Source organism: Equus quagga, chromosome 2 (assembly GCF_021613505.1).
Source record: "Equus quagga isolate Etosha38 chromosome 2, UCLA_HA_Equagga_1.0, whole genome shotgun sequence".
Taxonomy (NCBI): Eukaryota; Metazoa; Chordata; class Mammalia; order Perissodactyla; family Equidae; genus Equus; species Equus quagga.
In genome coordinates this window covers 30,706,718-30,723,691 of record NC_060268.1, presented here as the reverse complement: position 1 = coordinate 30,723,691, position 16,974 = coordinate 30,706,718, and the positions used below count along the sequence as shown (strand labels likewise).

The 16,974-nt window shown below is 36.1% G+C and overlaps 1 protein-coding gene and 1 pseudogene across 1 annotated transcript; both read left to right on the top strand.

Moving 5' to 3' along the window:
* Window positions 1-824: 824 nt before the first annotated feature.
* LOC124232951 (olfactory receptor 4N2-like) lies at window positions 825-1,754 on the top strand. Its single transcript, XM_046649915.1, has one exon. The coding sequence runs from the start codon at window positions 831-833 to the stop codon at window positions 1,752-1,754; it is 924 nt and encodes a 307-aa protein (XP_046505871.1). The 5' UTR covers window positions 825-830.
* An 11,953-nt stretch (window positions 1,755-13,707) lies between these two features.
* On the top strand, window positions 13,708-14,659 carry LOC124235114 (olfactory receptor 4K2-like; annotated as a pseudogene).
* The last annotated feature ends 2,315 nt before the right edge of the window (window positions 14,660-16,974 follow it).

Genomic DNA, 16,974 nt, shown 5'->3' with positions numbered 1-16,974 from the left:
GTATTGCAGCATTTGGTGTTTGAAAAACTCTCCCTTAAGTGCCATAGTGGGATCAGAGAAAGAGGGAGATTGGGAAAATATAATACGCAACTGAGATTCAGAGGCTGTTAATTAAGCTGCATGAACAAGGTATGGAGAGGTTACATAAGTGGTACTTAACTAGGGATACAGCAAGGAAACCACCTCCAAGTAAGGTGAAAAGTAAAGTTATTGTTGAGATCCTGGTGATCAATTTGGAATCAGAGTAATACAAGGACACAAGAGCAGAGGAGGACAAGAAGGAAATTAATAAGAGAATACAGAGTGCAAGGCAGAAAGTTATCAGGCAGGAAATGGCAATTCCACAGAAACTGAAGAAAGGAAATTTTTTGTAAAAATTTGGGGTTGGTAGATGAGGAGAAAAGGGGTGTTTATTCAAGAAAAGAGCTCAGCTGCAAGCACAGTACAACCACAAGAATGCAAAGATCTTGATAATTGGAGTTAGGTTGTATTGCATTCAGGAAACTTCTCTTTTGGCTCAGGAAGGTAGGAATTCCAAGGTGTGGTATGACAGACTCTTAATGTGGAGAACTGTCCTATAGAAGTACATGGTTGAATGGCAATATGCATGTGGCTTTGGGAACAGGATTTTTGTTTGTTTGCTTGTTTTAAATCTAGAGAAAGGGAAGTTTTGGAGTTTACCCAGGATATTGGAGAGGGTTGAGACGTGTTGCTTTTAGCTGAAGTGATGGATATATGTCAAATATTTAACTACAGAAGAACTAAGGTCTAGATGGAAGAAATAGTCATAACAATAAACTCTGCTTCTTGATGCACTACAGACAGAGGAGATGGAGAGCAATAACAGTACAGTGGTGTCAGAATTCATACTCCTTGGTCTTACCCAATCTCGAGATATTCAGCTCCTGGTCTTTGTGCTAGTTTTAATTTTCTACCTCATCATCCTCCCTGGAAATTTCCTCATCATTCTCACCATCAGATTAGACCCTGGCCTCACAGCCCCCCTCTACTTCTTTCTGGGCAACTTGGCCTTCCTGGATGCATCCTACTCCTTCATTGTGGCTCCCAGGATGCTGGTGGACTTCCTCTCTGAGAAGAAGGTAATCTCCTACAAATGCTGCATCACTCAGCTCTTTTTCTTGCACTTCCTTGGAGGAGGGGAGGCATTACTCCTTGTTGTGATGGCCTTTCACCGCTACATGGCCATCTGCCGTCCTTTACACTATTCAACTGTCATGAACCCCAGAGCCTGCTATGTCTTGCTCTTGGCTCTGTGGCTTGGAGGCTTTGTCCACTCCATTATCCAGGTGGCCCTCATCCTCCACTTGCCCTTCTGTGGCCCAAACCGACTGGATAATTTCTTCTGTGATGTGCCTCAGGTTATCAATCTGGCCTGCACGGACACCTTTGTAGTGGAACTCCTGATGGTCTTCAACAGTGGTCTGATGACCCTCCTGTGCTTCCTAGGGCTTCTGGCCTCCTATGCGGTCATCCTCTGCCTTGTACGTGGGTCCTCCTCTGAGGGGAAGAGCAAAGCAATGTCCACGTGCACCACCCATATCATTGTTATATTTCTCATGTTTGGGCCTGGAATCTTCATCTACACTCGCCCATTTAGAGCCTTCCCAGCTGACAAGGTGGTTTCTCTCTTTCACACAGTGATCTTTCCTTTGTTGAATCCTGTGATTTATACCCTTCAAAACCAGGAAGTGAAATCTTCCATGAAGAGGTTGTTTAATCAGCACACAGCCTAATTGAAGGCAAAACATAATATGAAAATCAAGACTGGAGCATTTCATCCAAAGTTTACTTATTCATTTCCAAATACTTAATTTATTGAGCAGCTCTCATTTGTCAGGACTATTCTAGGCTCTGGGAGAAAGAGCTATTAGAGACAGGTAAAGTCACTGCTCTCTTGGAATCTAGTGGGAATAGACAGCCCATTAAGATAGAAAATAAACACCATGGTTTAAGGGAGATATATTGTCCTGAAGGAACTAAAAAGAAAATCAAAATGATAGCTAGATAGGTAGGTAGATAGATAGGTAGACAGACAGATTGATCAATAGATAGATTGATAGATGATAGATAGAGAGTGTGAGGTGGAGGTAATCAGTTTACTTTCAGTCTTCAAGCAGGCCCTTCTTGAGGAGGTGACATTGGCTGCTATCTAGATAAACTGAAAGAGTCAACCATAGGAATGTCTGGAGGCAGGAAATTCTAGGCAGAGGGAACAGATAATGCAAAAACCTGAAGATGGTAACAAACTTGGTACATTTGAGGAACACCACAAAGTTCAAATTGATGAGGTATAATAAGTGCATGTGAAAATAATTAGAATTAAAGTTGGAGATATTGGTAGCGTCCGACACACATATGGGTCTATGAAGGGAATGTAAAGAGTTTGATATTTTTCATGATTATAAGAAGAAATCGTTCTAAATCTTTATGCAACATAATGATTTCAGTGATCCAGTTTCATAAATGACTTAGGGCTGTAAACTCAAGATTCTGTACAGATATCAAAGAGTTTAAAATATCATGAGGGAAATATTATGCTTATAAGTATATTCTGAAAGAAATTAAACTGCAAGTTTTTCTTCCATAATTAGAGGAAGGCAAAAAATCTGGATATTTTCATATGCAAAGATCATTGAAACATTTTACTTTCTTTTTTTCAGAACTTCATGATTATTTCTAGCAAATTTTCATGATTCCTAGCTGTTGTTGATTTCAACCCCAACTGATTTCATGCTGAACATAATGATAATTCTTTGGTGGATCAATCAGGAATCTATCACAGATAGCAGAAGCCATTTTAGTTATTTTAAACATAATGTGATTTAATATGGAGAATTATATGCTTACAAAATAGTTGAAAAGTCTAGGAGAAAACACTATAGGTTGGGCATCCATAGACATCTCCCAGAACAACACAGGAGACCCAGGCTGTCAAAGGAGCTGTTCTTGCTGCAATCTTTGCCATCTGTTGTGTGAAAAATACCACCACATTAGCCATAAGACAAGGAACCACACAATGACCTAGAGCCTCTGTGTGCCTATCAGATCTCACCTAGCAAAACAGAAGTCTCAACCGCTAAAACCTCTATGCCTAATTAAATTATCCAAATTCAAGTCTCTTATGAGTACACTGAATGGGCAGCATCCAAAACAAATCTGGAACCCAAAGTGCAAAAGATTTTGGATTAATTTTTTGTATTTTATAATTAATCAAATATTAAAATATAAATGATTTGCATGATAAAAATATTTAGGCTATAGAGAAAAATGTCTTCATATCTGAGATATCTCCTTCCTCATCCTCACTCTCAGCTTATCACGTTGTTTCCTATTTCACTGAGAAAAGGAGGAGAAAAGAATTCCTCAAGCTCCTAACACTACATCTGCTCTTTTATCTGCTTCTGAAACTGTTTCCTTTCATCTCTCCTCAGACTGGATGACCTGATATTGCTCCTAAAAAAGTCATCTCCTCCATCTGTGCATCAGAATCCATCCCCTCTTTCCTACTGTGGTCAATTACTTTGGTAATTCTTTCTCTCTTCTGCATCATCAACTTTTTCCTCCCTTTTGGAGTTTTCCATTAGCATATGACCACATTTCTTTCATCTTAAATAAAACCTCTTTGTAACCTTTCTCTCTCCATATATTACCCTAATTTCTCTTCTTCCTTTTATAGCAAAGCTCCTCAAAAGTTGTTTATGCTTAAAAATAGATTTTTTTAGAGTAGTTTTAGATTTACAGAGAAGTTGAACAGAAAATAGAGTTCCCATAGACCCTCTGGCCCCCACTACAGACATGTATTTGCCCCTATTAATATCTTGCATTAGTGTAGTACTTTTGTTATAATTGAACCAATATTGATACATTATTTTAAAATAAAGTTCATAGTTTACATTTGGTTCACATTTTGTGTACGATTTTATGGATTTTAACAAATGCATGTCACATATCGAGCATTACAGTATCATACAGAATAGTTTTACTGTCCTAAAAATCCTCTGTGCTCTGTGTATTCATCCTGCCCTCTCCCCCAAGCCCCTGGCAACCACTGCCCATTTTACTGTCTCTCTACTTTTGCCTTTTCCAGAATGTCGTATAGTTGAAGTCATATAGTATGCAGACTTATCAGACTGGCATGATTATACTGTCTGCTTCAAATTTCTTTCCTTTTCAAATCACTCAATCATGCCACTAAAACAGCTTTTGTCATGGTCACAAATGATCCCTAGTCTGGTCTCATCACATTTGACCTCTGAGCAGCACTTGACACAGTGGATCACTGCCTTCCCAGGACTCTCCACTTTCATAGTCTCCTCTCTACCTAACCAGCTGTTTTTTAATTCTTCTTTGAGAGTTTTTCCTTAGCTACTTAGCTTTCTTGGCTTTAAATTCCATCTATATGTTGATAACCTCTACGCATAGCTTTCTCATGAACTCTAGACTCCTCTACTCAGCAGCCCATGCCACTGCCACAGCTCTACTTTCATTTCGTAGTATTACCTCAAGCATAACATCCCAGACTGACCCTTGATCTTCACCACACCCTTCTCCCCACCCCACACTCCATCTCAGTTAATTGCAATTCCATCTTTCCAGTTTCTGGTCCAAAATTTTGGATTCACAATATTTCAGAAATATTTTCTCTCATATTCCACATCCAATCTGTTAAAAAATCTAGATTAACTCTGCCACCATAAAATTGCCTGATTAGATCATCTCTCCCTCAAATTCTACCTCCTAGACCCAAACCACCATAATCTTGTGTGTACGTTATGGCTGTATCCTCTTTATTGTTCTCACTTCCTCTCTTGTCTCATTTTGGTTTATTCTCATCTGAGCATCCAGAATGCTCTTGCTCAAGTAGTCATGTCATTTCCCTTCTCTTCTCAAGGTCCTCAGTGAGTTTCATCTTACTTAAAGTAAGAGCTAATGTCTTTCCTCATTGTCTATTAAGATCCATACGACCTTATCTATATGCCCCAACTCCTAACCCTTTCCACATTCTGACATCTTATCCTACTACAGCCCATCTCACTCACTCTATTCAGCCCTACCCTCCTCCTGATCCTTGAACATGCCAGGCTGCTCTCTACTCTGGACACTTGACTTGCTGTTTCCTCTGTCTGGAAGGTGTTTCCCAAGATATTGGCATGATTCACTTCATAATTTCTTTCACAACTTCCCTCACCTTCCATGTGAGAACTTCCCTAATCACCCTGTTGAAATTTGCAATGATCTCCCACAAAACTCCATAACCCACTTCCCTGCTTTACTTTTGTCCATACGATTTATCCTGTTTTAATATGACATATGTTCCACATATTTATTGCCTGTTTTTTCATAGTATGTAACGTCCATGAAAGAAGAGATTTGTTTGTTTGTTCTGTCTACTGCCTAGCACGAAGAAGGTGCTCATAAATATTTATTAGAGAAATGAATTAAAGGATAATTTGAAAGTTACACCACACAGAAATATCTAATATTAAAATTTTATCAGTTTTACATGTATAAACACATTATTATTTTTATAAAAATTAGATCATATTATACATGTAGTTTATAACTTGTTCTTTTCTCTTAATATTATGGGCACGTTCTAAATAAGTAAATGTAGAACATGATACTCTTTTAAATGACTATGAATTATTCAATTACCATTTTTAAATTATTATTGATTTAAGTAATCACTGCTTTTGTATATTTAGGTTATTGCTATCATAGGCTAAGTTCATGTAATAATGTTTTAAATATAACATTTCACATTTACTTGCTTATTTTCTGAAAATAAGGTTTTAGAAGTACAATTACTAAGTCATAATTTATAAATATTGATGTACAGCAAAATTATGTCAATTTAATTTTCCACCAACAATGTATGAAATTATCTGTCCTTGCTATTTCCGATAGTATTATTTTCCTTCTTTCAAAGATTTGCCACTTGGAAAAGACAAAAGTATTATAGTTATTATAGCTTTCAATTTTGACTGTTGCAATGTCCATTCATTAAATGTACATTTTCACGGACTCAATTTTCATGTTAATTGCTTACTTTTAAAAATAAGCATGTTTATTTTATCCATTTGATTTAAATAACTGATTGACAAATGAAATAAATTAATTCTGTAATTTATGTTTAAAAGATTTAATCAGTTCTTAAAATAAAACCAGGATCCCTGCTTCTGATCAAGAAGGAGTAGCAGGAACTGAATTTACCTTCTTGCCGGAAACAACAGAAAAATGGACAAAAATACAAAACAGCAGATTTCAAGACACTGAACATCAGGCAACAAATGGTAAAAAAAAATCCTGTGAGCTCTATGGCTGCCCAACTTATTTCTCTGAGAGAATTTCTGGGGCACAATGAGGGACGAGGGAACCAGGGGGAGTCAGCAGACTCTGTATTGAGAAGCACCTGAGTTTCTGGGGTCCCAGAATCTAAGCAGCCCTGATTCTTTTCCTTGTAGAATGATATCAGAAACCATGGTCCGGGTGCTAGGTGTGTTTTTATTGTGGCTAAAATAACAAAATTATCTTTGTTTTCGGTGTTTTACTTCCCTTTATCTTTAATGCTCTACTTGAGTATTTGCTAACCTGTTCTGATATATAGCTACAATTTTCTGATTTTGTCTCCCAATTGGTTTTTTAGTCTCCATTTCATTTATTTCTGGTTTGATTTTTATTATTACCTTCCTTCTACTGATTTGGGGACTTTTTTTTTTCCTGAAAAAGATTCACCCTGAGCTAATGTCTGTGCCAATCTTCCTCTATTTTGTATGTGGGTCATCACCACAGTGTGGCTGATGAGTGGTGCAGGTCTGGGGCTAACATCCAAACCCATAGGCAGCCAAAGAGGAGTGCACAAACTTAACCACTAGGCCAGAGGCCAGCCAATGATTTGTGGCCTTTTCTGTGCTTATTTTTCTAGTTCTTTTAGGTATACTGTTAAATTTTTTATTTGAGATTTTTGTTTTCTGAGGTTAGCCTATACTGCTATAAACTTCTTAGTTTAGTACCATTTAGTATTACTTTTGCTGTATTCATAAGTTTCGGTATGTTGTATTTTCCTTTTCATGTGTCTTCAGGTATTTTTCTATTTCTCCTTTGACTTATTCATTGAACCAATAATTTTTCAGTAGTATTTTGTTTAATCTCCACATGTTTGTGGCTTTTCCAGTTTTCTTCTTGTAGTTGATTTCTCATTTCATACTTTTGTGGTCAGAAGAGATTCTTGGTATTATTTCAATCTTCTTAAATATATTGAGAGTTGTTCTGTGGCCTAATATGTGATCTATCCTAGAGAATGTTCCATTTGCATTTAAAAAAATGTGTTTTCTGCAGTTCTTGGACGCAATGTTCGTATTTAACTGTTAAGCCTGTCTAGTCTGATATGTCATTTAAGGCCAATATTTCCTTCTGTTTGATTCATCTATCCATTGATATAAGCGGGGTGTTAAAGTCCCCTACTATTATTGTGTTGCTGTCAATATCTCCTTTTATGTCTGTTAATAATTACTTTATGTATTTAGGTGTTCTATATTGGGTACATAGATATTCATAAGCATTATGTCCTCTTCTTAGATTAGACCCCTTATCATTATGTAGGGCCCTTCTTTTTCTCTTGGTATAGTTTTTGTTTTAAAGTCTATTTTGTCTGATATAAGCATGGCTACCCCAGCTTTCTTATTTGTTTCCATTTGCATGGAGCATATTTTTCCATCCCTTCACTTTCAGTTTGTGAGCGTCTTTAGGTCTAAGGTGTGTGTCTTGCATGAAGCATAAATATGGGTCTTCTTTTTTTTTTAATCTATTCAGCCACTTTATGTCTTCTGATTGGAGCCTTCAGTCCATTGGCATTTAATAGCTATTGATGCGTGTACTTATTGACATGTCATTACTTTATTTCCAAGTATTTTAGTAGTTCTTCTCTGTTCTTTCTAATTCTCTTGCTATTTTCCTTTTGGTTTTGGTGACTTTCTTTAGTATTATGTTTGGATTCCTTTTTCTTGATCTTTTGTGTATTTATTATAGGTTTCTGATTTGTGATTACCATGAAGTTCATATATAATACCTTATGTAAACAGCAATCTATATTGAATTGATAGTATCATAAGTTTGACCTCTTAACTGTGCACTTTTACTGCCCCTCACATTTTATGTTTTTAATACCATATTTTAACACTTTTTGGTGTTTTCGTGTATCCCTTAACCTCCTATCATTTTTCTTTTGACCTTCATAGTAACTACATAGATGATTGATCACTTACTTTTACTGTATATTTTCCTTTACCAGTGATTTTTTTCATTGATAGTTTTCTATTCCTATTTGTGGTCTTTTTTTTTTCCACTTAAATAAATCCCTTTAACATTTCTTATAAGGCTAGTGTAGTGGTGATAAACTCCTTTAGTTTTCACTTGTCTGGGAAACTCTTCATTTCTCCTTCCATTCTGAATGATAACCTTGCCTGGTAGAGTCAGTGGATGTAGGTTTTTTCATTTCAGCACTTTGAATATATCATGTCACTCCCTTCTAGCCTAAAGAATTCTGCTGAGAAGTCAGCTAATAGCCTTATAAAGTTTCCTTTGTATGTAACTTACTGCCTTTCTCTTGCAGCTTTTAGTATTCTCTCTTTATCTTTAAAGCTTCACATTTTAACTATAATATGTGAGCCTTGGGCCTTGGTGTGGGCCTCTTTGGGTTTATCTTGTTTGGTGCTCTTTGTGCTTCCTGTACCTGGATGTCTGTTTCCTTCCTCAGGTTAAGGAAGTCTTCAGCTGTTATTTCTTCAAGTAGGTTTTCTGCCCCTTTGTCTCTTCTCCTTCCAGGACACCTATAATACTGGTGTTAGTATGCTTGATGTTGTCCCAGGGCTCCCTTAGACTGTCCTTGTTCTTTATAATTATTTTTCTCAGCTTAGGTGATTTCCTCTACTCTTTCATCCAGATCATTGATCCATTCTTTTGTATCATCTACTCTGATGTTGATTCCCTCTAGTGAATTTTTCATTTCCATTTTTGTATTCTTCAGTTCTGATTGATTCTTTTTTATGTTTCCCAATACTTTGTTGAAATTCTCACTGTGTTCATCTATTCTCCCAAGAGCATCCTTATGAGTATTAGTTTGTACTTTTTATTAGGTGGATTGTTTATCCCTGTTTTGTTATTTTTTTCCTGAGGATTTGTCCTATTCCCTTATTTGGAACGTATTCCTTTGTCTCCTCATTATGCCTACTTCTCTGTTTATATCAATGTATTAGGTAGATCAGCTATATCTCTCAATCTTGGAAATGTGGCTTTATGTAAGAGATGCTTTATGGGGCCCAGCAATGTGCTTGCCTCTCATTGCCTATTCCAAATATTCCAGGAGTTTCCCCTCTGTGAGCCATGTGTGCCCTTTTGTTGTGGTGTGGTGACTTTTGCCTCAGGCTTATGAGTAGGCTAGGCTAGACCCCAGGCAAGCTGGTTGTGAGGCTCAGGAATCTGAAGCTCCTGTGGTTACTTTATTGGGTGTGGCAAACCTAGCACAGGGAGTCCAAAGATTAGGTCTCACTGTTTCATTAAGCCTGTGCTTCTGCGTGTCAACTTTATAAGTGTTTCTCCATTTTACTTCCTTCCTTTAGGTGGGACAGGATGGCTAGAGTGGACTGGAGTTAAATATTTCCCTTCTCCCACAGGGAAGGCTAGAGATGACTGGAGGACTCAAGTTGAGTATTTCCCTTCTGCTATTTAGAATCAGTTAAGCTCTGATAATACTAGAGCAGGTTAAATTCTGCTTGACTGGTTTCTCAGGGCAGGCCTTGTTAAGAACAGAGTGCCCTGACATATTTCAAAATTGTTTCTCTTCCCCTCTCCCTGACTGAAGCAAAGGGAGATTTTTCTCCAATATTTACTGTGAGAACCTCATCCAACTCTTATAGGTAAATATCAAAAGACTGTGTCCCTATGACTGAGTCGCTGGAATTTTGAACTCTCACAGTTTTTTTCACTAAACCTTTAGCAATTTATCAATTACAGTTCAAGTTTTCCTACCCAGCACTGGTTCCAAGGACAGTTTCCCCTCTTGAGTGTCTGCTCTTGCAAGTGGTGACTCCCTGTATTTGCTGGTCTCTCTCTCCAATCTTGGGGGCAGTAGGTTTTTTTCAGTGTCATTATCTCTCTTACAGATCCTAGAAGAGTTGTTGATTTTTCAGTCTGTTCAGCTTTTTACTTATTAGGATGGAGTGGCGACCTCCAAGCTCCTTACATGCAGAACCGGAAACCAAAAGTCCTCATCTCACCTTTCTTTCTTCTTCTTTAATTTTTTCATACATGCTTTGGAATTATATATATATATTACATATGTATCATATATATTTATATATATATGATACATCTGATTTCTTTCATGTAGAATGTTTTTAAGTTTCATCTAGGTATCAGTACTTCATATTTCATTCCATTTTATGGTTGAACAATAATCCATTGTATGGCTATACCACATTTTGTTTCCTCATTTATCAGTTGATAGATATCATCACCTTTTGGCCATTGAAAATAGTGCTGCTATAAACATTCATGTACAAATTTTTGACACAAAGTGCTGCATATTGTATGATTCCTTTTATATCAAATGCTGAGAATACACTAATCGATATAGACAGAAAATAGATTAGTAATTGCTAGGAGATGAGGGAAGAGAGATTTGAGAGTGAATGCTTAATGGCTACAGAGTTTCCCTTTGGAGTGATAAAAATGTTCGGGAACTAGATAATGGTAATCATTCATGTGTAGATCTTTTTGTGGACTTACATCTTCATTTCCTTTGGGTGAATATCTAACACAATTTTTCTGGTAACCATATGCTTCACTTTATGTAAATTGCCAAGCTGTTTTCCAAATTACCATTTTACATTCCCACCAGCAATATATGAGAGTTCCAATTGCATTCTGTTGTATTCTTAATACAATGTTTCCTTCCAGTCAGTGGAATATCTTTTCATTTACTTAACAATAACTTTTCAAAGAGCAGAAGTTTTAAATTTTGATTTAGCCCAAGTTATCATTTTTTTCTTTTCTTAGAAAATTTTGCCTAACTCTAATTTACAAAGACTATCCAATTGTTCTAACAAAGAATAATTGTCCTCTGTTGAAAGGCTATTCTTTCCTACTGAATTATTTTGGCAGCTCTGTTAATGATAAGTTACTATATATGTGTAATTATTCTGGACCCTCCGTTCTGTTACATTCATCTGCTTGTCTACCCTTAGGTAAACACCACACTGTATTGACTACTACAGGTTTATATGAAATGTTGAAAACAGTGTGAGCCTAATAAATGTGCACTTCTAACAAATTGTTTTGATGATTTTAGGTCCCCAAATAAATTTTTAGCTACAAAAACAAGTGTTTTTCTATCCAGGAACATAGCCTGCAACCTGCACCCCCACCCCATCTCTTTATCCTGGGATCCAAGCAGATGGAAAAGGCGCAATGGTGGAATCGTATATAGAATCTTAAAACTTCTGCTCGTATTATACAAGTCATGTATCCAGGCTTTGGTAAATAAAGTGGGAATTATACTTCTCCCACAGTGAGAAAGTGTCCCTGAAAGGATGGGCTGAGTAGAATAAACGGCCAAATTTGATTTAAAAAAATGCAATCTATCATAGAAATTTCCACTGGATAATAATTACGTTGTTTTTATTCGACAAATAATTCATAATGACAGAGTTACTTGGAGTTCTCATTTTGTTAATCACAATCACATTCACATTGCTAGTACCTTAGTTAAAGTGATCTCTTTATAACTATTCCAATTAATAATCTGGTGCCATTAACTTCTCCCTTCTCCAAACCATCTGGATAAATCCTTAAAAAATACTATTTTCAAGTCAACATAATCCTGCCTACAATCTTACAATGCCTTTTTGTTGTTCTTAACATCAAGTTATATTTTAGAGTGGCATTCTTGTTCTTCCAATCTGCTCACCAAATACTTGCTCCTGAAAATAAGTTGCAGTTTTATTCCCAACATACATTTTATTTTCCTGCCAATCAAAATTTTGGTTTTAATTCTAGGTCAAGTTCATGACGTTTCTCCTGCAAGAACACTTTCTTGATTAAGTAAGCACATCATAAATTTTTCCTTTACCTAAAATCCAGTTTACTCATGATCTCTGAGAATTGGTTGAACACTAGGTTTATTTGGCTGTATTTTTTTCACCCATTGTTTTGTTTATGGGTGTTCAATATCTCCAAAGAACCTATAAATTACTTGAAGCAGATGTGAAGGTTTTGGGATTTTATTCTCCACTGCCTCGAGAACAGGGTTAGATAATTGAATGCTTATTAAAATTCATTGATACTTCCTGCTACCTCTTAAAGGATGGCTTTCCCAAGTTCCATTCCCTGAATCTCTCAGGTCCAGGTGAAAACAAATGTTGTAAATTCCTGGAAGACTCTTGAAATATCTTCCTGTTGCAAACCAAATAATACCATCTTTGTTGTTTAATAAATCTCATTGCAAGAGGATTTCTTGGTCAATTCCCAAGTTCCTGCAACATCCATTTAATCTACAAATGCTAAACAACTAAAGATTCAACTAGGTCATTGATTTTCATTTAAAATTACCTCCTATATGCTCTCTGTAAGAACCTGTTTAACACTGTGAATAATCTAAAGCCCTGATCCCACTATAGATCTGGTAAACAAAACTGTTTTACAAACGATTTCTACCAAAGGATTTTAAATGTCTGCCTTTCTTACTTCCATCTTCTACTCCATATTCCTTGAGCTGAGGTCAATAAAGCAGTTTATGCATGTTAGCAAATATGAAGGGAGAATTCAAGCAAGGTGCCACTAAAGAGATTGATATTTGAGCTCTTTTCCATAAAAGTGATGTGATACATTCTTTCGGAGACAAAGATAAAATTGTAAGTCATAAAATTGTAAGTGTTTGCAGGAGGAACAGACATATTTTAACAGGCAAGAAATTGAGAAGAAAAGAAGTTAAATGCCTTTCCTTGGGCTGTTTGGCTATATTGTAGTAAAACTGGACAATAAATCAATCTTCTTTCATTGGATAAGTATCAGCAAAACTAATTTTCTCTGTGTTCATGACAGATTTCAAACAGATAATTTTTACATGTGAATATGTTAACAATTCTTCTATGGAAATTTACAAAATATCTATGTGTTCATTAAAGTCTCTTTATAACGTTGCTTAGGAGCCCATGTCACATATATGTGATAGAATTTTTATATGTTCTTTCAATAAAGATATACTTATGCATGAATTATAAATGACTAAATGTGTCTGTGTTTAACACATTGGCAGTCCAAAGTACTTAGTTAATGTTGGCTATTATCTTTAGAATTATATAGGCAAATGGATGGACAGATAAGTAAATAATGGCATCTGTTCAGGATGCCATAATCTCAACTTGAGTGTCATTTAGTACCAGAGAGGAAAGTGTCATTTGAACATCCATGATTTAAGTGGTATTTCACTATGAGCCTTAGTATCCTATAATTATCTTTCAAACCAATATACCAAAATAGGATGGAAAGAACAGTAAAGATAAGTTTTTGTGGAGGAAATGAAGTCTACGAAAGTGGATTCTTGGAAATGGAGCTTTTGCTTCGATAGACTCATACTTTCTCTTGATTTTTTCTTCCTTCGATACAGGCTTCCACATATCACTCAAGACAATGGATGTGCCCAATAAGTCTACTGTTTCTGAATTTGTTTTTCTGGGACTCTAATTCCTGAGAGCTACAGATGTTTTCCTCCATGGTATTTTCATAGTTCTATGTGACAACAATGGTGGATCATAGCCTCATAGTCATCACAGTTACAGCTGACTCTCACCTACACTCTCCTATGTATTTCCTGCTTACCAACTTTTCTATCATTGACATGTCTCTTGCTTCCTTTGCCACCCCTAAGATGATTACAGACTACCTCACTGGACATAGAAGCATCTCCTTTGATCGCCGCATCCCCCAGATATTTTTTCTACACCCTTTTGTTGGTACTGGGATCGTTTTACTCATGGCTATGCCCTTTGACAGGTATATTGCAATATGCAAGCCTCTCCGCTATGCTTCAATCATAAGTCCCCAAGTCTATGTTGCTCTCATGGTGGCTTCCTGGGTTGTGGGAGTCTTGCATTCAATAAGCCAGGTCATACTTGCTCTTGTGTTACCATTCTGTGGTCCCAATGAGGTAGACAGCTTTTTCTGTGATTTTCCTGTGGTGTTCCAGTTGGCTTGTATGGATACTTATGTCCTGGGCCTCTTTACTATCTCAACAAGTGGTATAATTGCCTTGCCCTGCTTTATTCTTTTGTTCAGTTCTTATGTTGTTGTCCTGTGTAATATCAATCATCATTCTTCAAGAGGATCATGTAAGGCCCTTTCTACCTGCACAGCTCATTTCATTGTTGTCTTCATGTTCTCTGGGCCATGCATCTTCTTCTCTATGTGGCCACTCAGCAGTTTTCTGGTAGACAAGATCCTGTCTGTGTTTTATACCATCTTTACTCTCATTCTGAAGCCAGTAATCTATATGTTGAGGAATCAAGAAGTGAAGACAGCCATGAGGAAACTGAAGAATAGGCTCCTAAATTCCAGCAAGACAACTCCTTCACATCATTTATAGTTTTATCCCCTAGTACTAGTTAACTTCTAGCTTCAACTTTCTAGGCACTAAGTGCCACAGTTTTTGTGTACACAGCATTTGTCATAATGCTGTGATAGGCTCTTATTTCTGGAGTTCTTATCAAATTTTGTGAGGGAACAGGTATGTTCATTTTAAAACTATTCTCAGGCATATGTTTAAAATACATTTTAAATTTCAGAAAAGCAAATTGACAGAAACAAATTCTTCCAGAAGCAAAGAGGATCTATAAGAATGCCAAGAGTGACTGTTACACTTAGGAATTTCAATATTAATATTCCATTCATGGGAAAAGAGGAGCAAAAAAATGAGAAGAGAAAGTACAGATTAAGGAGAACTGGAGATAATAACAGTTACATACAGCAGCTGAGTTACTCGGAAAGTTGTCCCTAAAGTATGAGAAATTAGCAAGATTGCTATAAACCTTAGAAACTCCCTACTGCTGTAGGAGTAGCTCTGACAGCTAGACAATGATTTTCTACATATTTCATGAGTCATTCATACTTAACATTTAAACCAATTTATGATCTCTTCTATTAAAGAAAACCCTGGATAGACTTCATTACAAGTGTTGATGGGGTCCAAAGAGAATGCTGTAAGTAGAGGAGTCTCCACCACTCACTTTGGCTAATAAGCAAAGAAATACAGCCATGATAACTCCTTGTGATAATGCAGAGCAAATAAGGAGGCTGGAGAAGTCTGCAAATCAGAAAGTATTACGAAATGAGTTTCAAAGCGGTACATTTTGTTTCATACAGACACTATGTAAGCTTAATTCCTGGAAAGTTAAAACCAGAATTAAATTAGGAGATGCAGTTTATGATAATAAGCGAATTTATGGAGAGCCTATGCTTTCATTTTAAAGTATTATATTGCTTCACACTTTGCTTAAATTACTTTTCCTTTTAAGATCTGGATGAAATATTTGGAAGGAATTTGTGTTTAACAATACACTACCAATGTAAAAAGCTCGTTTTCTGCACACAACTAGGATTTTTTTTTACGCCTTTAAATAAGAATGTTAAGATTAGTTTTAAGTACACAAGGTATCACTACCCCTAATGGTAGGTACTGGAATGGCAAGCATTGAAGACCATGAAAAATCATTTTCCTGGGTGCCTTGCTTTGCCAATCATTTTACTTAAATAATGACAGATATTAAATAATTAGCTATTCTTTGAAATTTACTAGATGATATTTATGAAATATACTGTCCAGTATAGTATCCGACTTGTATCCACAAGAGGAAAGATCTCTTGAAACCAAAGTATTTCATAAATATCAAGTTGTTATCTTTTTCTGGCATTATTGAGTAAATAGAGAAAACCAAGAATTATATATGCAGTAATTATCATTGAGAGAAGTTAAGAAAAAGAAATTTCTAACTTTTCATTTTAAACCAAATGACAGAAGAATGTGTGTTTTTTAGTTTCTTCATTAGTGTATTAAACAAACAAGGGAACAACTTTACAGTTTAAAAGTGTGTGATATTATGTTTAAAACCTAGACAGATTTGAAGTTGTTGGATAAAAATGTCTACAATATTAATACGAAAATGAAACATTTATATCCACAAAATAATAGCGTGATTCTATTGGAAGTAGAGATACAGATGGACCAATTTAGGTTGTGTGTTTGAACTTTCTCTTGGTTTCAGTTGCATGTGCAAATATATTCACCATCAAGGAATTCATTTATGTAGAAAATGTTTAGCTGGTGTATTAGAAATGCCCCAAATAATTCTTTCAAATATCATTTATTTGAACAGAAAATATTTGTTAAAATGATACTTTTTTTGCAATATAAAACTGTAAATTCTTTTTGAAGGGATGTCATCAATCTTCAGCGCTTGTGTGGAGAGTTCTAAAACTCAAGGGCATTTATTTGCCAAAACCCTCAAAGGCGTAACTGATCAGCAGATGACTCTGAAAGCAAGTCAATAATGAGATTGAGTAGTTAGCTAGATAGTAATGCTCTGCAGCTGAGAATGAAAAGGACCATAGACAGCCTCTGGAAGACTTCCATAGATGAAGGGAACTACCTACTACCTTCCCTGACGGAGAATGGAGAGTCAATATGACAGATATCTCTACATGTTAAATGAATACTTAAATCTTAATTAAGAACTAAGGATGGATGATTTTATCACCATGTCTCCTCAACATGTGGTTGACAATCTTACCAAGGGTAAGAATAGTGACATGGCCATAGGCTCCTTAAGCAGCAGTAAGATGGTGCTATTTGCCACTAGGGCAGCCAAAGGCAGAATAGTGTTTTGCAAAGCACACTAGATGAAC